This window comes from Episyrphus balteatus, chromosome 1 (assembly GCF_945859705.1).
Source record: "Episyrphus balteatus chromosome 1, idEpiBalt1.1, whole genome shotgun sequence".
In the NCBI taxonomy this organism is placed as follows: Eukaryota; Metazoa; Arthropoda; class Insecta; order Diptera; family Syrphidae; genus Episyrphus; species Episyrphus balteatus.
In genome coordinates this window covers 11,742,220-11,764,254 of record NC_079134.1, presented here as the reverse complement: position 1 = coordinate 11,764,254, position 22,035 = coordinate 11,742,220, and the positions used below count along the sequence as shown (strand labels likewise).

The window sequence follows — 22,035 nt, the reverse complement described above, 5'->3', positions numbered from 1 at the left end:
TGCGATTTCATGCCCATATTTTGACTAATTTCCCTGAGCTATCTACATAATCTGTAGAAAGGTAAACAAAAACAAACAAACAAAAAATTTTCCGGTCCTCTTGGCAATAATTGTTTACATAATAAATTTTTAGCACCCGCTTTTGGTAGTTATGTGTGTCTTTCTGTTTTTTTTTCTGTTATTATTTAAGATAATTATTGTGTTTTGTGGTGGTTGCCCACAGGTAACACATCACCAAACTACATCACATTGGTCCTTAGTTAGTTGAACCATTTCTCACCTTGGAGTGATACAAAAAATCAAAAAAAAAAGAAAGAAATGAAAAAAAAAAATATAGAGGAAATGCTCCATACTCCCAAGTTGAACAAGATTCAAGATACAAGAAATTAAACAATAAAAATTCAAAACAACCTTTCACTATTGTTAAACAAAAAGTAACAGAAAATAACAAAAATTAATAAAAAAAAAGTAAGAAGAAAAAACAACTACTTAGTGCAAGTACTTTCTGGCCGTAGCTAAAGCATCATCATCATCTTCATCTCATCTGTCTTTTGAGTTTAAGTAACCGAATATGATGAATGTTAAAGTTGGTGGCCAACACCAACACAATTACCAGCAGCATCAACTTCTTCTTCTTATTCCTCAGCACCATCATCTTCTTCTGAACTCCAGGTCTTCAGCTGCAAGAGTTGAAAGAAAAAAAAATGATGGCCAGCCATCAAGTCCACTTTAATGCACAATTGCATTTATTTTTTTTCTTCGTCTCTCCTTTTCGTCGGATAAAGATGATATAATTTTGTTCAAGATACACATTGAAGACACTTCGAAGAAGAAGAAGAGAGTAACTTTAGGAGAAGAAGAAGATAAAAATCAGTTTTATTTTAGCCTTTATTGGCTTCAATCCAGGTCAGTGTAATTGTATATACGTGGCTTATGCCCGGTAAACAGTATTAAAAGTTTTTGACAGGAAAAAGAATATTGGTTCGTTTATCGTTTATATTGAAAGTCTTATGTTTTTGAGATAGCTTTAGTTTTATCGTTTCGCAAGCTGAAAACTTTTTTTTTTTTTATAAATATAAAATTAATTAAGATAGTGCCCGAGTTATTATAATGGCGAATGGATGACGCATATAAAATTGATTTAGCAAATAACTTTTTAAAGTTTAAATGGTTGCGAGAGAAAATAGCATTATAAATATTGCATTAAATCTTGTTTAATGGGGGTTCAGTTTATATAGATGGGTTTATTTAGGAAAATGGATCATCTCTCTTTAAAGTTTTTTTTAATGTTATGCACTTATATTTGATTAATCAAGAGGAAACTTTTTATCACCCTGCTGCAGGATAGTGTGTTGGCGTATTGCATCAGCAATGGCGAAGACTGAAGGATAATAATAAATTATATCGAAATCAGATTGATTACGTAAGACACTTTAAAAGTTTACTTAGTAGTGTCCACCTTCACTTTGTCGGAATTTGAACAGGGACCGAAAAAAGATAATATCTAATTAAAGTTATGAAAGTTGAGCAAAAAAAGTTAGGAACGAAAAATTCCAAAATGAACGACTCAACCCGGCTGACCCGGCGGACTTCGTTCCGCCATTTCTTGTATTTATTTCGAATTTTCGACTCTGTAATAAGTTAATTTTCAAATAATAAAGAGGATCAAAACACGAAAAGTTCATAAAATGAGTTTAAAAATATTCACTTTTAAACTTTTAGCAAAAGTGGGCTATGCCAAATACTCATTGATGCGCATGATTAAAACCTATATTTTCTATAAGTTTGAGATTTTTTGCAGACTTTAAAAAATTCAAAAAAAAATGAAAGACTACTCAAAAATGTCCCTAAAAATTAGTAAGAAAATTTTTGACTAACCAAAAAACTTAAAGGAATGCAAAAATTTTTTGCGATTTGCCATGAAACCCAAACGAACATAAGTTTTTTTTTCATAGAGAATATTCACCAAACATGTTGAATTGATTTTAGGATTTCTCGGAGAAGAAAAGCGATATCGAAATGATTTAAACGGATTTTAAAAGAAGAAACTTAGTTTTAGTATTTAAAAAAAATTATCACGCAAGATGACATAACCTCAAAAACTGTTAAAAAGGGTATTTTTGATTTTCTAACGGTAATATCTCAAAAACTTGATGTGATGGAATTTTGACTTTGGATTCGAGTTCAGCATACGAAAAACCATTAGAAAAGTATACTCTGACTTCTATAAAAAAAAACTTTTTGATTAGTGAAATCGAATTGGGCAGAAAAAATGAACGGACTTAGATTCGAATATCTGAAGATCTAAAAATGCCACTAATTTGATTGAAATGCCGTTAAAAAGAGGCATATCTCTTCTAAAAATAGAGCCATTATTTGAGTTTCTACCATTATTATTAACAGAGTTTTTAACAAAAACATGTGAAAAAGTACGTAAAAGTACGTTTTTTCATAACTTATTAAGCTCATAAAAAACGAATAGCTCGATAGAAAATTTTAAAAAAGCTTTTTTCTTACTATTTAGACCCCAAGGAACATTTCTGCATCAAAACATATGGAGTGCAAGACACTTCGAGTAGTGTCGCGTTCAAACGACCCGTGGTTACCCCTATTTACCTTATAAAATCTTAAATTTTTTTTGCCTTAAACCTTCTCGTCTTATGCCTCTTTGATTTAAAAAAAAATTAAGAAAATAAGTCAGCCGGTGTGGCCGGTTAGCGAACGTACACAAAACCAAACTTTAATATATACATATAATAGATATAATAGATAGTAAATATGTGGCATGACATCGCATTAAGAAGTCTTGTCTTGTGGATGTCTTGTGATTAACACCTCTTAACTTATCTTGTGTGTAGTGTGTATGTGCATAATTAATTTGCAAGACCTGCAATTTACCACCGAGTTTTCGGACTTAGCAGAGATGCACTTTTTCATGACAATGATACTCTTGGAGACTTTGCCAATTTCTGGCAAGAAGCAGTTTCCCTGAAAGAAAATGTTCAAAGGTGGTGTAGGCTGGGATACGAACCCAAACCTCTGGCGTAACAGTCTGTCACATTAACCATTGCACCACTACACAAAAAAATCCAATGTAAACCTTGAAGTGGCGAAGGACGTACAAAGACTAGTTTTATTAGTTTAAATGTATGAAATAGGCTTCCAGATCTTAGTACTTCTAACACAAAGGACTGACACCAACACTTCTTTTTTAGGCCGTTCAATTTAAGTCTAGGAGCATGACCCCGATTTGAGGTCATTTGCTTAACAAATTTCATCAACAGAATCCAACATTTATTTTGAAATTCTATAGCACCTTGTTTAGAATTGTTCAATTCTACTTTCCTATGTCGGCCACAGAAAGTATTTCTCAAAGTCATGAACCATGAATTTTACAAAAATAGTTTAAAATAAAGTTGTAGAATTAAGTTTTACTGGAGTATTGATAAACACCAGTTTTCATCGACTTCGAGTGAAATTGAAATGTCGCATCAAGGGGCACGGTAGTGCCCAGCCAAGTTCTCTAGCAACTTTGGCACTACACCCTTATTTACAGGAAACAACTCAGGCCAGAGGCCGGTAGCCTTGTGGTAAAATAATTTGGAAGTATTGCAACTATCGATAGTTTTGTGAAGTATCGATATACTCGATATTTTTTTTGTTATCGATGATATCGATAGACTGTCGAAGTTTAACCAACACTAAATTAACAGTTAAATTAATTTTTAATGAAAAACATGCAATGTAATTGTACAAAAGAGAACAAAAACAGCGAAAAAACGATAAACAATGTAAAAAATTCGATTTTTTTTTATTTTTTCAAAAAAAAAAATCACTAAACTTTCAAATAAATTGTTCAAAATTGTTTATATATAATGTCTTTCTACTGGTAGCAAATAACGTTTGACCAGAATTATTAGCAATATAAATATAGTTTTTGGTTGAAAAATGACTAAAAACAGTGGGAAACTCTCAAAATAATTGAAAAAACTTTCAAAAACAGTTTTGTTCGAAGTCGTACCGATAAATCGCAAAACTAATGATGCCAATGGATTTTTTGGGTCCGAAATAGGGCGAAACAGTTATTCGCACGCCTGTCAAGAATTTCGACTTGCACATTGTAATCTATGCTATTTCTTCTAAGAGAAAAAACAAAACACTTTCTGGATTAACATTTTTTTTTTTTCAAAATTATGACCATATAAAAAAATTTTTTTTTCAAAAAAAAAAAAAATGTGGAGTTCAGTTCCTTTCTCGATAAAAAAAAATAAAAGTATGATATTACACTAACTTTTTGTACTAATCCAGTATCTAGGCATTATCATCTTTCAATGAAGCCATCGAAACCTAAAAATTTATTTAATGGAATATTTTTTTACGAATTTTTAAATATATGTATGTTCATTTGAAAATCGAAGTTTCCATCTCTACCTTTTAAAATTTTGGTTTGAAAAAAAAAAAAAAAAAAAAAAATAATTTTTGTAAGACATAATTCTTTTAGTCTGGACGACTACTGACAACACACTTTCGAGCTTATGAAGAATATAGGCTGCTTTCCGAAATTGTAAAGTTTTGGTTTGATTGACTTCTGGCTGCAAGTTTTAGCTCCATGGGTACACAGCTTGTCTTCTATAGTTTTTCTTGAATGTGCTCCACAAAGGCACAAAAAAATATGAATAGTAAAATATTTAATTTGCTAGGCAACATATTAAAGCTTGATCAATGTTCTTTTATTTGCAACGTAGTTTAGCAAATAAGTCTTGCAAAGTTTAAAACAATCTGGTACGCAATTATTTGGGGATGGGCTTCTTCTAGCTTAATTTATAAAATCTTTCAACTATTCCCCAAACAAGATACTTGGTCTTATTCTGCTTTCCGATTACACCCTTAAAACCTAGGTAACTTTATAGAATCATTATAGAATAATTGATTACCTTTTTCAAAAAAATATTTTATCGATTACAAGTCCTATTTTCAACCGTCTTTGAGTTACTACTGATATTATGAACTATACATTCATCATCCTTATAATACAATTCCGGTATACTCGATGATTAGACTTAATTGACCAGAATTGTTGTTAACGTATAAGACCGAGACTCCTCCAAAATAAAAACTCATTACCAGAAATTACCTAAGAATTAACCAAGTAGCACGAATATACCATAAAAATAAAAAAAAAAATATTAAAGCTTTCTTCTTATTATTTCATAATATCCCTTCCCATCTTATTGCTTTGTTATTCAATTTTTCATTATTAGGTCCAATAATAATAAAAAATAAAAACGAAAGGGTTTTCATTCCTTCACTTTATCATATACTTTATTTCAGTTTGGTTTGGTCCATTCGGTTTTTAGGTAATTATCTCGATTCGGATTGTGATTTAAAAGTAAAAAAATTAAAAAAAAAGGAACAAAATTAAGAGAAATTAAAACAAAACTTCGTGCATCACCACAAAAAAAAAGAAAAGAAGCTTGTTCCGCAAGTAGGTATGAGCTAAAAAGTATACCCATATAACAATTCCCATCAGCAAGTTTGTTTTGTCTCATATAAGTAGGTAGTAAGCGCGACAGCTGGTAGAAATATTGTAGGCATAAAAGTATAAAATTGTTTGGTAAGAGAGCAAATTTAAAACAAAATTGCGGTAATTGAATTTTATGACTAATTTTGCGACTTTGTCAAGGTAGTCGTCGTCTTCTTCCCATCAAACACTACTAATTGCTCCAAAAGAAAAAGAAAAAAATAATTCAACACCTTTTTGTAGACTCAAATGAGCAAGTATTATTTTTAATAGCTTAAGTTGACAAATTGTTGGAAACATTTTTTTGTAATAATCCATCCATTTTTTACTCTAATTTCAGATTCTTGAATCTAGCAATGAAGAACGTCAAGAAACCGCAGCTGATCGTTTGCAACAACAAATTGGCAGCCCTCTCAGATCCTGGGGTAAGCAGAGTGCTTCCGCCTTGGATTTGAGTGATGACAAACTTTTGAGTGGATCCCGGTCAAAGTTCGGCCGGTACTTCTAAATCCAGTAAAAAATCCTCGGGTTGGGTACGATTGACCGCATTTTAAAATCTCGTTTTTAAAATCTCGCATCTTAAAATCTCGCATTATGAAATCTCTTATATCGAAATCTCGCAATTACAAAATCTCGCTCAACGAAAGCTCGCAACATTAAAATCTCGCAAACTAAAATCTCGCAATTTAAAATCTCGCATTGAAATAAAATATTTATTAATTCGCGCGCGCGAATTAATAAATATTTTATTTCAATGCGAGATTATAAGTCTGTCTGATATTACCTATGCATAACCTACTTCTTTACTATCCAAGTTTCTGGAATATTGTTGACACGTTTTCAACAAACTTTCAAGGAACCCAACATAATGTGGAAGTCTGGCATAGGCGCTTAAATGCCATCGTAAATAAAAGGCATATTGGTGTCTACAGTTTGGTCGGCCATCTTTCTAGGGAAATTGTTATGGGAAAATTTAAGCTGCAGCAATCGAGATGTAATAGAAATGCTGAACGAAGGAATAAAACCGTTATTCGCAATACATCTTTAAAAAATATATATAAAAAACGACTTCAACTGTCAAAAATTGATTACTTGCGAAGCGTGGCTCAAAACCTCTCGCTATCTTAAAATTATTGTTTTTGTATGGAATTATGTATATTATCTTTACTTTTTGTTTGTTAACTATTGAAGTAATTTATTTTTCAATTAAATGACTTTCCTGGGAATTTATTGTGTTTTATTTTTGTAATTTTTTGTTGTTTATTTATGAGAAAAAGATAGAAAAGGTAAAAGTTTGTTATATGCATATTATACTTCAATTTCAGTTATTCATAGTGTTCAAGATCAACTCGATTAAGGATTAAAGGGACTTAATTCAATCGAATTTGTCGACTTTTACAATGCGAGATTTTTGTGGTGCGAGATTTTGTTATAGCGAGAATTTTATGCAGAAGCGAGATTTTTTCTAAAAATGCGAAATTTTGGTTTGCGGGATTTTGAAAATGCGAGATTTTCTTATGTAAGATTTTAAAAATGCGAAATTTTGTTTTGCGTGAAATTTTAAAAAATGCGAGATTTCGTTATAAGAGATTTTAGTTTGCGATCAATCGTACCGCTCCCAAAATCCTCCTCCTCAAAACAAAAAACCGTAGCTCTGTAATGTCCATTGTATCCATTAAGTTCTCTCTCTGTGCTGGTTCAATTATAAAATATTGATGTTTTGCTAACAAAAGCCAAAAAAAAAAATTGACAAAAAAAAAATGTGAAATTGATAATAATATTGATAAACTTGTTCCTATTTTACTTACGAGTACCTATTGTATATGTAAATAAAATGAAACAATAAATTCTCAATATATTCGTATATGTAGCAAAAGAAGTATAATAGTTCGTCGTTTGTGAAAGCTATCAAACGTGTGTTGTTTGTGTTTATCAGAGTCTTAAGTATCAATTTTTATGGAATTCCTTGGAGAAAAATGTGTGTGACATCAGGAAACAATATGAACGAGCTCTTAAAAAAAAAGTTGATCTCTTCTTCTTTTTCTTCTTCTTTTTGGTGTATTGTATTATGCTAATGGAAGAAGATTGAATTTATTATCATCCATAAATGAAAATATTTTGTATTTTGGAAAGTTCTTAGGATTCTTGAAGTTCTTGAAGAGTACGCCCATCATCTCTAAAAATAACATCTCTTTATTGAATGTTATTGTTTTTTTTGTATACAAGTTTCTCAAATGGCCCATTATGCGGAGGAGAAAGATGTCATTCGTGTTTTTATAGTGTTTTCAAAGCAAAAATGTCAATGAAATTGATGGTTTGTTGACTTAGGCTTTATAAGAACAGATGGGAGGGTGTAGTCTTGGGTGTTTTTGTTTCTATTACAAACAACTAATAAATTGAAGATTAAATAAGTTGTTTGCTCTTTATTAATTTTTTTTAATATTAGAACTTACTTACATAATGTTCGAACTTTAATTAAAAATGTTTAAGGTCCTTATATTATTTCAACAATGGTAAACAAACATTTTTACAAATTAGCTTATTGCTTAAAGTGGTCGTATGAACTTGCTCTACAAGTTAAAACTGCTAAAGTTTTCAAAATTTGTATGCAAAAGTTTTGTAAATGAAATTAAAACAAAAAAAACAAGTTTAAAAAAAAAAATCAAACGATTTCAGAAAGTCAGGAACAAAAATCGGTTATGAAAGGTATAACCTATAAAAAAGTTTATTGAAAAAAGAAACTTATTTCATCCAAAGAGATGTTACCCAAAAAGGAAGACTTTAATTTTGTACTTAAAAAAAAGTAAGAACGGTTTTAGAAAAAAATTTACTGTGGGAAAATAAGTTTTATTTAACAATCGAAAAAATTGTTAAAATAATTAAACAAACATAAAAATATTGTGTAAAAAAGAAATGGTAAAAAAATCATGTGTGCAATTCACACGTGGTTGAAGTGAAACCTTAAAAATCATTTAAAAAAAATCGAAAAAATATAACTTTTTTTTATTCCATCACTTTTTTTTATATGATAACTTACAATAAATGTTATACCATCTGAAAGCTTATTGTTTCAGCTCAAAATATTTATATCGACCATGTCTATACAAAATCTACAAAGAGAGCTAGAATTTTTTTAACCCAATTAGTTTTCATAAAAAAAGCAAAACAATCAATCTCTTTTTTCTTCTAACGCCACTAAATCCATTTTCTAAAAGACAACGTATAATAAATTTTATATCATTATTATTTCACCTTTTATATGACGCTTCAATCATATTTCTACCATGCCTACAAAAAAAGTAAGAATTTTTTAAAGACAGCCATGTCGAAATTACGGTACTTCCTCTACTGCTTACTGGTCATCGGCAACAAATCTTCACAGGTGTTTTTAAGTTTTTTTTTCAAGTTTTTTCAACTAAAGATTATATAACTTTTAGAGCACGTACCGTTATGTGTGATATATTAAATGAAAGGTAATATTATCAGCATGCGTTATTAAAGTTAAATAAATTTGTTATGTGCTCTAGATCAAAAGATATAACGTGTTTAGAAAAAGAATTTTGAATATGAAATTAATTGAAATTTTACACAATCATAATTTATTTAATTACCTATCTACTGCAAAAATTTCATTCATCTATCTATTAAAACAAAAAAAGTTATAATCAATTGATTTTTCGTGTCGCTTTTTCGTTTCATCTTGTTTCAAATCACTACAATACTAAAGAAGTTTTCACTTCAAAAATTTAAGAATTATAATCACTGTAACAATTGATGCAAATGAAAATGAGCATTGTCACTACTCCTCATTCAGGAGACTTTCAGAATAAGATTTTTTTTGTGATTTATGACTTTAGTGTCAAAAGTGCGACATTTTACAAAAAATTTTAAAAAAAATCTTTAAAAATTACTTTTGACATAGATTCGTAATAGTCGGAGAGGCGACCGTCGAGTTACTTAGCTCATAAGGTTAGAGGTTAAAATTGGTGTCAAATGAAAGATAAGTTGATACTGAAAATATAAAAATAGGGTTGACACTTCTAAAATGGGAACTTCCATGTGGCAACCCTATTTTAAAGGAAAAATTGTCACATAACTAATAAATGCATATCTTTGTTGTTTGGCCGGATAAAAAAAATTTTGAAATGCCAAATGAAAGTAAAAAAAAGTAAAACAAAATAATAAAATAAAGTAAAGAACGTAACCCTACAAATGTGGCAACCCCATTCAAATTAAAACAATACTGACAAAAATCTTCTTTGAACAAAACAGTATAACTTTGTATGCACTAGAAAGCTGATCTTTACACCATATTTTAGCTAAGACTTTATTCTATCTAAAAAATGTCGGGTGCCACCTCGCAAGTACTCGGCAACCCTACTCAAGTGCTAAAAAACACTAAGATCACTTGTTTTTGGCCAAAGTGTATAATATTTGATAGAGTTAAAGGCTATAACATACATAATATTTTAGCTAAGACTCTCTTCTATCTAAAAAATGTACTCGGCAACCCTATCCAAATGCTAAAAAACATGCTAATATTACGATGATAAAAAATGTAAGCAAAGTCGTTGTCGCAATTCTGTCCGTCTATTTAACAGTATGGAGCTGCTATATCTTCAACTAGAGTCTAAGCTGATAAAGTGATTTTCTTCAAACTCGATGAGTATGAATTTTGTGCTTCCCTAGATGTGAAATATAGATTTTTTATTTTTAGAACCAAAATTAAAGGTTCCCGTCATATAGGTAGGCCAAAATTAAAATTTTTTTATGCAACAATTAGTTTTTTTTTAATCCAAAAGCATTTTTTATAAATTGACATTTTTAGGAAACTGCGAATAATCAAGTTGTATAGTGATCGAAGTGCTTTCTAAGAGCAATAAATTTGCAAATTGGAATAATGAAGCGGCCTTTCCATTTTTCACCATCCAAAGTGCGGCTGTTAAACAACCCATTTTTGGCTGAAGCTCTAATCTTTATAGGATATGTTAGGAACTTTAGCATTCACCGTTCTAACATTCATTCCTGTTGGAACTTTTGACTGTTGTTCAAAAATGTTTTCTGGAATGTAATTAGAAATCAAGGAGAAAATTCCTTGATTAAAAGATAATCACATCAAAAACATTACTGTTAAAAAAAGAGCCAAGTTCTCCTATTTTGAAATTATGCTAGCACAAAAAGTATCTACTGAAATGTAAAAGTGTACAAAGTTCTAAAGCTTGGCTTTAAATTTGTATAAATAAAATTTTGGTTGTTCCCTTTTCAATTTTACTTTAAATTACCGATTTTTAAAGCTATTTGAAAAATTGCCAATTTCCTTTGTATAAACTACCAGCTCTAACATTCTACTAAATTTCAAGATTCTACGATAATCAGAAGTGCTTTATAATATTTGATGAAAATTCAGCGGAAATGGGCGGATGCCACGCCCCCTGAATTAAAATCTCAAATTTTGGATTTTTTTCTTTGTATACACCACAAGTCCTATCACCGTGTAAAATTTCAAGTTTCTACGATATCGGGAAGTTCTCCATAATTTTGATGATCTGTCAGTGAGTCAGTGAGTCAGTTACGGTTTTTGCGATTTTTGAAGCCCTATATCTCAGAAACTACTCATTGTAGGAGGCTGAAATTGTGAGGTGTTTAGTTTTGACGAGCTCAACAAATGTAGTGAGTTTGAAATTTCTAGCATTTTTGGTGTGGAAGTTAGAGGGGGGTCGAAAATGTCCTGAGTTGTTTCCTGTAAATAAGGGTGTAGTGCCAAAGTTGCTAGAGAACTTGGCTGGGCACTACCGTGCCCCTTGATCAAGTGTGAACAAACTGGCCCTTAAAATGAGAATATTTTCTTGTTTTATACTTTTTAGAGCGTGATTTGGAAGTAGCAGGGTTTTAGTTTTCAGCTTCACAAAGAAACTGAAAATGTTCACTAAGTTCCTAACGAAAATCAATATAATTTGTTGAAGAAGATGAGTATCAGTCTCAAATGGAACTGGTGTCTCAGAATCAACTTCCTGCTTAGCTTCCTTAACATTTACCATCAAATGCAATGGCCCATATCTCATCTTTTTTTTTTTTTTGGTACCTCATCAATCGAACAAAATCGAACAAATAGTTCCTGTCACGATTTGTAAAAATTCGACAATTTGTCTTCGGTTAGGAAAACTTAAAAAAAAAACAAAAAAAAAAAAACTCACAAAACCCGCATCCAAAACCTATAGGTGCTTCCTTTCTCTGTTAAATAACACACCATATCATCCACATGTGATATCACAAACATAAACCAGAACTCAAAAAATTTTGATCACGAAATTTAAAGTCATCTCACGTGTCAATTAGACTCAATCATAAGAATAATTTGTTCGATCTTCATCATCATCATCATCATAACAATCATCATTTCATCAAAAAAAAAAGATGACTTTCATAAATCCATCCCAATCTGCAATTCACATTCAAGTGTATCTTCACTCGCAACACGAAATGTAGTAGCTATAGGTACTACATACTGCTAGTTTCCTGTTCATGAATTTCTCACACATGAATAAGTCAAAAGCTGGCAGAAAAAAATATCAAGACAGTTGGTACATTTACTTTTACCAATAATCATATTCAAAAAAAAGAAAAAAATGTCCTCATACACATACGTTACCTACGCCAGCGCCACCACTGCGTCAACAATAACAAGATCATTACAGCATAATCCAAGATCCATCCATTCCATTGGTCACTCTCATTGGCCCAGTTATATCAGAAAAAACCAAAATCAATGCTTGTTACATCTTCTAAAGTGGCCAAAAAGATGTCCAACCGAAAAAAAAGAACAAAGAGAAGCCTTTCAAGAAATCTCAGACAGAGGGACGAAACCCCCCCTCATCGAAAGCGAAAATGTGTATCATCAAAAAAAACCTGTGAAGCAGATGCATCGCACATCAGGTACAGGTACAGCACCTGTAGAAACAATGACGTATCCGTTGCGTATATCTCTTTACCATCAGCTTCTGGTGAAGATTAAAAATGATGATGATGATGGTCATAATAACGGTAGTGTAGGTATATAGTTGAAGGTGATACGGTTGCTCTTGTTACCAACCGTGTGATGGTATAAACTTGACGAAGCCAACGACAACAACGACGACGATGTTCATGATGATGATGATGACGATGATGATGGTGTAGATGGTAGATGGTTGATGGTACCCGATGTGCATTGGTCTATGGGAGCATTTTGTGATCTTCCTTCTTTCAACCACCACCGTCGCATTTACCACCAAACGCAGGTACTGGCTATAAAAGAAACTGCCAAAGTGTTCAACCGTACAGAAAGACGTTTCGCGTACAACAGTGAATTACCAGCACGCTCCGGTGAAATATAACAAAAACACTAAAAAAATTTAAACTTTCAAACATGAAACGATACTCAGTGGTACGTCAGTGTCTACTTTATTTGAATTATAACGGATTTTAAGGATTATCTTCTATAATATCATTCATCATATGCAGGTCCTTTTTGGAGTCATGGTCATTGGAATGGTACATGGATTACCTGAACCGCCAGCTGCGAATCAGTTTGGTGGAGGACAAAGCAGTTATGCAGCTCCAGCTCCATCAGGACCAAGTTACAGTAACGGGCCAGCACCGCAATATGGACCTCCGCCACAACAGCCTGTGATTCATAAGCATGTTTATGTGCATGTGCCACCTCCAGAGCCGGAGTATCCTGAGGCAAGGTGAGTTCGTTGAAAAAAAAAAAAATTGATCTAAATTTCGTGCGTAAGGATAATTAGCTTTTGGATAAAGCGCTTCCGATTTCAAAGAGTGCTTCCGATATCTTTGTTTTTTTGTGTCGGAGAAAAAGTGGATTGTAATGACGTATGAGATAATGAAGAAATCGAAAGTGTGTTTAAAAGAAATTGCAAGCCTTTTGTTTTTAAAGTTAGTCGTGTGAAAAGTTTTGCAAACAATATTTCAGCAAAAAAAAAAAACCTCACGGTTTAGTAATAATTATTAAAAAAAGCTATAAGTGCAGTGCAGATATTTATTTTTGCATATAATTTAGGTTTACAATTAATATAGAGTCGGTGTTTTGGATTCAAATGAGCGTGAAAGTATTTTTTGTGTATATAGATAAAGTGCAGAAATACCACAAAGTCTATTATCATCATGATACTTTACCTCAAGTTGGTTATAGTTGAAGATGTGCAAAGGTGCAAATAAGTTTATTAAAGAGAAATATACCTACTCACTTTGAGTATTTGATGGTGGGCGCAATGGTGCAAGTGAAAATTACAAATTTTACTTCCTTATAATTGTGAAGTGTGATGGAGTTTAAGTAGGTTTGCAGTGTAAATTTACACTATACCAATTTCAATTATGATGGATAAACTTTTGAGAAAACATGATGCAAGATAATTAGTTAGTTTGTTAACTTAAGAGGGTTAATTGAATTTTATCTTATTAGACGGTATTAGATGGAATTCAAAAAGAATGCATTTAACTTAAGTCTAAGCTATTTGGAATTGAATCACTGTGGTAATAGTTGTTTATGCAGCTATTTTGTTACATTGTTTTTGATTTTTAACAATTATTATTGAGTCTGGTGTAAAGTGGTCAGTGAACGAGTATTTTACTAGAGATGTTATCTTCTTACAATTTTGTATAGTAATTTCTTTGCTAAAATGCTGAAAGTCATAGAAATATATGAGAAAAATGGGTCGTTACCAAGGCTATGTAAAGTCGACAATCACCTTACAACTTACATAGACAAATAAGTGGATTGATATATTAACTAAATCAGTATTAGCTTATTAAAAAGGCTAAAAATTCATTTAGTTAACTTATTTCCGAATTGTCTTTAAATAAGTCTAAAAAACATGTGTGTGCTTTTTTATAATAGGCCATTGAGAAATTCTAGCCTTGATATTAAATCTTTAGCTAGTGGACATTTATCATTTTACTATTATTTAACTAAGTGAAACTGAACATTTTACTGAAACTCTTAAGTAAACAAAATCTGAAAAATTCCCAGTTTAGAAATACTGCTATATAAGCTGTATAAACTTGAAATTTGTTTTGAAAAAACCGAAACTTTCTTTGTTTAATTTAAACAGCTTATTTACTTTTAGGCTAAGAGCTTACAGCAACTAAAAGATGTTTTTAGTATTTTTGGAAAGGTTTTTGAGATACCCAAGATTTGTTGTCCACAGATAATTAAAATTTATAATAAAAACAAAATTTGTAGCATCTAAGATTGATCTTCCTTCAACAACAAACAATGCACTCAATATATGAGTTTTCAGGTGCATCATGTTATAATATGAATCAAGTCTCGTACTAAAGTGCTTGGTACATTTACTTACTTACTTACTTGAGTGTACCTTTTAGATTCTTAGAAAAATTGCAGTGTTATTGCAATCTCCAAAAATGATACCTATTAAACCGTAGTTTCCTTAAAAAAATTAAGTACGTTGTTTTGAAAATTTTGTTGTAATAAAACATGTTATCGTATTTTTTTTTAAACTCCTATCAATACTTTTAACAATTTTTTTCTGAGAATTTGTAATTTTGGGTTGAATATTTAGTAATTAATGTTAACTAGTAATTATATTTTCTGGATGAGAACTTTAATCTTGCTTCGGAATTTTTGGTCACTGGTAGTAGCAATGAAACTAATTACATTGATTTTTTTTTCCTATTACTTAACAATATCTAACTTGTTCAAACCATCCAATTAACCCTCTGTAGGCACACCTCTTTTTTGTGACGTGATAGGCACACGGGTGCGAATTTGGTTTATACTTTTTCATGTCGCTAGAACTTTTTTCGGTCACAATATTTTATAGAGAATCAGGTATGAAATTGATGTAGAATATTCCGAGGAATTCGAATATTGTATTCGCAATTCCGAAAAAAATATTTTCACCCTTTTAAAGAGACTTTTTTGTGACCAATTTTTGAAAAATCGTAATTTTTTTTATTTTTGTCCTGCCAATTTCTCATTAATAAACAATTAATGAGAAATAGCTTGCATATTAAAAAAAAAATAATAAAAAAAAAGGATCAACAATTTTAATTATATTAAATACACTTTTTTGTATAGTTATATGTTTAGTAATTCGTTAAAGTTACCGAGAACATGTACTATGGTATACTAATGTAAATTTTTGTTTACACTATTGGAAAGTAGAGATTTTAACGAACAAATTGCCCACCGATTTTTTGAAAAAAGCTGATATTTTGACACGTGAATTTTCGATTGAAAATTAGGGTGTTTTTTTGGTATTAAGTCAAAAAAAGCTTAAAAAATAAATATTTTATATCAAATAAATTAATGTGTATTCGGGACATAATAAGGTAAGTTTTCACCAAATTTTGTTTTTTTAATTTTTCACATAAATTTTAAGGTTATGTGAAAAAATTGTTGATACATAATCTGTAGATCTTTTTATTACCTACAACCTTGCCATACAACTTTTTTCCATAGGACTTGCAATTTTGCCGGAAATCGAGATATACCATTTTTTACCATTATAAACTCAACCCTACCACTTCCCGAACTCGGCTCGCCCGTAATTTATTTTTCCCTTCATTTTTATCATATTCACCTCCTTTTGCAATGGGTTTCATCCTACTATGATTTTTTTTGGTTTCAAAAATTATCGACCCTGGGCTATAAAGTTGATCCCAAAAATTATTTTTTTTGTTCCATTATTGACAGTATTTTGTACACAATTTAACAGTAAAATTTTCAAAGGAAAAAATATGTTAAATATACATTGAAATTTTCAAAACTCGAAAAAATTTTCATGGCCTTTTTAATGAAAGGTAAATTTTTGCAAAAAAGAATTAAAAAATTGAAAAATTAGTATTTTCCTTTTAGCAAAATTCAATCACTTACTAGAATTATAAAGACGTTCATTTTCACAAAATTTTATCAAAATGCGACAACTTTTGTTAAAGTTAAAAATAATAAATAAAAACAAAAAAATTAGTTTTTTGACTTTTTTATCAATATTTTTGAGAAAAATGTTCACAATATTGCGAGACGACAAGACAAGAGAGCATTACGATTTGCCCAGCGTTTTTCATTTATAAAAAAACTAAATATTAAGAAAAAGGATTCTACCTACTTGTTAATTTAAACAAAATAAGCTTGACCTTGAATTTCGATAGTGTCCAATATGTCCGACATACTTGGGATTGACTATAACTGAATTTGTGACACTTTTTTTTGCACTTTTTTTTTTTAATTGATGTTAATTGTGCTTATAAACTGCATTTATAAATTCTTGCATTTATAGTTATTTAAAATTAAAAAAAAAAAAAAAATTGAATGGCTTGAAAACCTTATTTATCAAAAATATAAAATATTACATATGCAGATGCATTTGCGCAGTTGCATCATTTACCCACATATATGATTTTTTTAAATAAATTAATTGCATTTTTAATTTGCGTTTCTGCCTCTCTAAATACCTACCTAAATTTGTGTGTCAAAACAACATTTTGTCATTTTGGCCATCAGCTAAAAGCAATTTTGGCTTACAAGATAATTCAAATTAATGAATTACTTTACAACAAATTGTGCGTGCACTTACTGATGGTCAGTATTAATGCAGAGATTATACAAGCGAAAGGAAACAACCTTGTTCTCAAAAATTAAATCTTTTGCAGATGCATCTGCGCAGTTGCATCATTTACCCACATCAACCATCACAGCAATATAAAATTAAATTGAGATACTGTTATTGCAAAAATCATCTCATACAATATTCAATTTTAATGTTACTTTATTGCTTTTACTTTTTAAGAAACTGGATTTATACTTAAAGATGAAAAATTACAGAATGCATCAGTCAGGTTCATTGAGATTATTTCGATAGCGCGGAATAGTAATGAAGAAAAAGAAGATAGTACTGATTGATTAAATATTTAAAGTGAGGGTCAAACAAATTAAAATTCTTGTAAAGTACTTTGTAAAATCTTTTTTTAAATCTGGGACATTGAAGTATGTACTAAAAATAATAGCATTTTTTTAAGCAAGCAAATATTTTGAGCAATTTTGAATTATTTAAATAAAAGTGGGACTAAAACCAACGACAGTGGTGTTCTATTATAGCATATAGAAAAATATTTGGTTTATATTTTGTGGTCTTGCTCTTACTTTGTACGTAAGTCTTTTGTTATATGGAAATACGAAATAACCGTCACGTACAGACGTTCTTTACATTTGACAACCAATGCAACACAGTTATTTTCATATCATTGACTTTTTCCAGTTTTATGTTGAATTGAATCATTTTTAAATGTTTAAGCGGTCACTCTGGTGTATGTGTAACATTTTTTTGTTTTTGTAATAAATTTAAGTTGGTTACACAAATAGGTTATGAAACCATTTGAACAATTTTTTTCCCATTAACCTTTGTTGCCCGGAGTAAATTTTTTCTCAAAAAAATTAAAAAAACGTTGAAAAAACTTTAAATATTTCTTGAATGTCGCGCCAGAAAAAAATATATCCATTGCACTAGTAAATATAATTATATTAGTTAAGTTCTGAGCTAGGTATTTGCTGATATATTTAATTGGGATAAAAAGTAAAAAAATAAAGTTTAAAAGGTGGTTTCTTATTGTTACCACCGGAAAACAAAGGGTTAATTTCGTGTAGTTCGGTGAAAATTTTTAGTAAGACTTGGAAGAAACTTTTATACAGCTAAGAGTGCATAGTAAAAAATGCATTTATTTATCTTTTTTTTTCTCATTATTTACTCTGAGATTCTAGTATTTCGCTACATACTATATTGAACCTTACAAGACCATGAAAAAAAACTTGGAGCTCTAATGCTTTTACACAGTTGTATACAGTTCTGGGTCAAGGAACACACCAAGTTTTAAGATTCAAGTGTCGAAGTAACACTTTAAAAAAAATTCAAATCCTGTAAACATACCAAAATGTTGCAGTATTTGTGGATTGAAGTCCTATAAACGATATTTTCAACAAGAATAACGCACCACTTTGAACCTAAGAAAATATTAAATGAGGTAAGATCATCTCTGTAATGGTTTCCGTGGTATAACTTTTCAGAAATAGTCAATTTCGTCAAAATCTACTAATTTTTTTAATACACCACTGTTTATTATTAACAGTGGGAAACTTTACCCTTCAAAAAATTAAGTTTGTTCCAATGTTTGTACATCTTGTTTTAGTACAGGTAAAATAGGCATTTAAAAAATAAAAAATTGTTACACTCATGAAACTTGGCAAAAAATTTGCTTTTGGGATAAGAACAAAGGATAAAAAAAAGTCTATAAAAAAAAGTTGGGTGGTGCTGTATTTTCGCGGACAAGAGGGAGGGGGTGAAGCTCATAAATATAGTGAAAAAAATTGTTTGTGAAATATCATCATATGACACATGTTTTTAAGCTATTTTTTGATGCTGAATCTGAGTCAATGCGATTGCTCTAAGAAAAGTTATTGCCGATTAAAAACAAGGGTGCTTGTTTTTTGACCTCAACAGGTAAAATATGACCAAACCAAATGTGAAAATCATGCTACACTGATGAAATTCGAGATGAAGGTTTAAGATATTTTTGGTGAAAGGGTCTTTTTTTGATGGGTAAATTTATGTATGAGACTTGTCTTAAATTTTATTAATTTTTAAATCTTGGTGAAAAAGTTTTTGTTGGTATAAGAATTAAGAATCTATAAAGTGTACAAAATTATCTTGAGTGAAAGGGTGTTTTTTTTTAAAGAAATGGTGAAGCTTGGAATTAGTACCACGAAAAATGGGAAAAAATTGTCACACCAATGAAAATTGGTAAAAATGTTTCACTTATAACAGAAACCAAGAACCCAAAAAGTCTTTATGAATATTTTAGGTTAAAGGGTGTTTTTTTGGGAAATAGGGAGAAATCCGCGATAAGTCCGATAAAATCAATGGTATAAATGGTACCCTTACGAAACTCATTAAATATGTTCTTTTTCCCATGGGAATTACGAATACCTAGAAGAAATTTATAAATTTTTTTTATGTGAAAGGGTGTTTTTTTTTTAGTGTAGAGAAAATATGGGTATATTTGCAAAATTATGCAATACTAGAGTAATGTTAGTGGTACCCTATTGGAATTTAGTAACTATGTTACTTTTAAAATTCGAAACAAGAATCTAAAGTATCTATAAAAATATCATGGTTAAAAGGGTGTTTTTTTGAGTGAAAACAAAAATGATGGGTCACCCTAATGAAATTTGGTGAAAACATTGAATTTGGGATAGAAAGCAAGAATAAAGAGTTTTCATAAAAAAGATTTCGGTGAATCACAATTGTCAAAAACATACTATATGCAATAAAAATTAGCTTAAGCTCTTATCTCATTTTTCAGTACATTTTCTTGTGATCTAACTCATTTTCTTGAGATAAATCTTTAGAAAATGTATTGAAAAGTAAGATAGAGCTTAAACTCATTATTTTTGCATATGAGCCACTGACAAAATTTTATATAATTTCCATTTTTGTTTGTTCCATAAAAAAAATTGTCACGACAAATTTGTCTGGACAATTTAAGAAATAACTGACAATTCTTTTTCATAACAATTTTTGTATGATCCCAAATCTTGACAATTGTCGTGAAATTCCCGGCAATTCTACAAAATTGTCAGACAATTGTCAAGTTGTTATTTACAAAATCATCACCTGACACATTGTCAATGATTATGAAATAGGGCCCAGTCTATTTAGAGACAAAAAAAAAAAAAAAAACTATTGCAAAGATCCATGAGTACGCTGAAAGAAACTGAATTCAGAAGTCCTAAGGTCACTTTGAAGCTGAGCTACAATTAAATAGGTAAGAATTTACCTAAACTGTTTTTCATAGCTCAGTCCAAATACAAGGAATCATCAAATATTGATAACTTATTTTTGTTTGTTGTTTTGTTAAAATTTTTATATTCATGTAAATTGAAGCTAGTATTTAGCTGTACTAATTAAATAAATAAATAAATTTTTGCTAAAAAGACAGTGAAGTCAACTTCTGCTGATTTTAAAATTTCTTCGGTTGTGGTCATTATCATTATCATCATCAGCACATTAAAGCCTTTCAAAAAAAGAAAAACCTCAAATCCCATCAAAATCCCTTCACTCTCGTCTTTCTTCTTTCAAACAGATTCTTTAAAGTGCATTTATAAATTTCCAACAGTTTGTACCTGCTATTGCACTAATTGCTGTGGCATTTTACTTTTGCTTCTGGCAAATGGGCCTACATTCACCTTTCTATACGGAAGAGTTTAAGGTTCCACTGAAAAAAACATATTCAAATTTGATGCGGCTTCAGTCAGTTAAAACAAAATGTGAACTACAAAAACAAACAATCCAAAAAGTGTCGAATGTACCTATGAGGAAGTTTTTGTTACTATTTTATAATATCGCATGTTGAACCTACAATAACATCCCATACAAAATTGCCGCCTCGTGCCTTAGAAAGTAAAAGTCTATCTAAACCACTAATCTCTCCAGGCGGTTACATTTCGTTCACTTCGAAAGTCAAACAAAGTCAAAGCGAAGTAAGAAAAAAAAAAACTGAAGAAGCGACACGAATCACCAAAGTGTGACTAAAATTATCTAAGTGCCATAATTAGAGGGTTTGTGTTGCCGCCGCGGTAATACTTTTTTTTTATGTAGACCGTAGAAGATACAAGAAACTATCAAGCAAAAGAGATTTATTACTAGCTTCCGACTTTGTTACCCGATATAATTACATCTTTTGTTTTTTGTATGTTTTTCTTGTAGAAAACCAATTGTCGTCCCACCACCACAGAAACACTACAAGATTGTCTTTATTAAGGCTCCATCACCACCTGCCCCAAGGGTTCCAATAATTCCACAAATCCAACAGAACGAAGAGAAGACTTTGGTTTATGTGTTGGTGAAGAAACCAGACGAACAACCTGACCTTGTGATCCCAACTCCAGCTCCAACTCAACCCAGTAAACCAGAGGTCTACTTTATTCGTTACAAGACTCAGGTAAGCCGTTTTTTGTCTTGAGGTTAAACGTGCAGCTTATTTAATTTTTGTTTTTGTAGAAGGAAGAAACTGGTCCATATCCAAATAGTATAGCTCCAGCTCCATCTGGTGAATATGGAGCACCACAACAACCACAACCTGCGCTGCCACCAACTCCTAGCACAGGCTATGGGGCACCTCATTGAGTGATCGCATATTCATTACGGTGAATTGCTGTTTTTGTTGTACCTAATTAGGAGTCTTTCTCACTTTTTTTTCTGTTGTTTTGTTTTTTTTTTTTTTTTTTTTGTTCTTTGTAATTATATTTTTCTTTATTTTTTTCTTTAAGCAATAAGAACTCTCGAGAACGAAGTAAAATTATTTTTTTTTTAAATACATGTTGTTGGTTCATTTTATTTATGAAGAAATTTGGAAAATTATTCTGAGTAAGTATAACAACGAGTTACGAGTGATTATCATTTAGGTAAGTTTGTATGTGAGTTTGTTAGTTATGGAAGCTAGTT

General features: G+C 30.6%; 1 protein-coding gene across 1 annotated transcript; it reads left to right on the top strand.

Moving 5' to 3' along the window:
- Positions 1-13,044: 13,044 nt before the first annotated feature.
- Positions 13,045-21,765, top strand: LOC129906677 (uncharacterized). Its single transcript, XM_055982551.1, has 3 exons — positions 13,045-13,248; positions 21,298-21,532; positions 21,592-21,765. The coding sequence occupies exons 1-3, from the start codon at positions 13,049-13,051 to the stop codon at positions 21,715-21,717; spliced, it is 561 nt and encodes a 186-aa protein (XP_055838526.1). The 5' UTR covers positions 13,045-13,048; the 3' UTR covers positions 21,718-21,765.
- Positions 21,766-22,035: the final 270 nt, after the last annotated feature.

Coding starts and splice junctions, on each gene's coding strand:
- LOC129906677 (XM_055982551.1), top strand. CDS start 13,049: ATGGTACATGGATTACCTGAACCGCCAGCTGCGAATCAGTTTGGTGGA. Junction 13,249..21,297: donor CCGGAGTATCCTGAGGCAAG/GTGAGTTCGTTG, acceptor TTTTTCTTGTAG/AAAACCAATTGTCGTCCCAC. Junction 21,533..21,591: donor TTATTCGTTACAAGACTCAG/GTAAGCCGTTTT, acceptor TTGTTTTTGTAG/AAGGAAGAAACTGGTCCATA.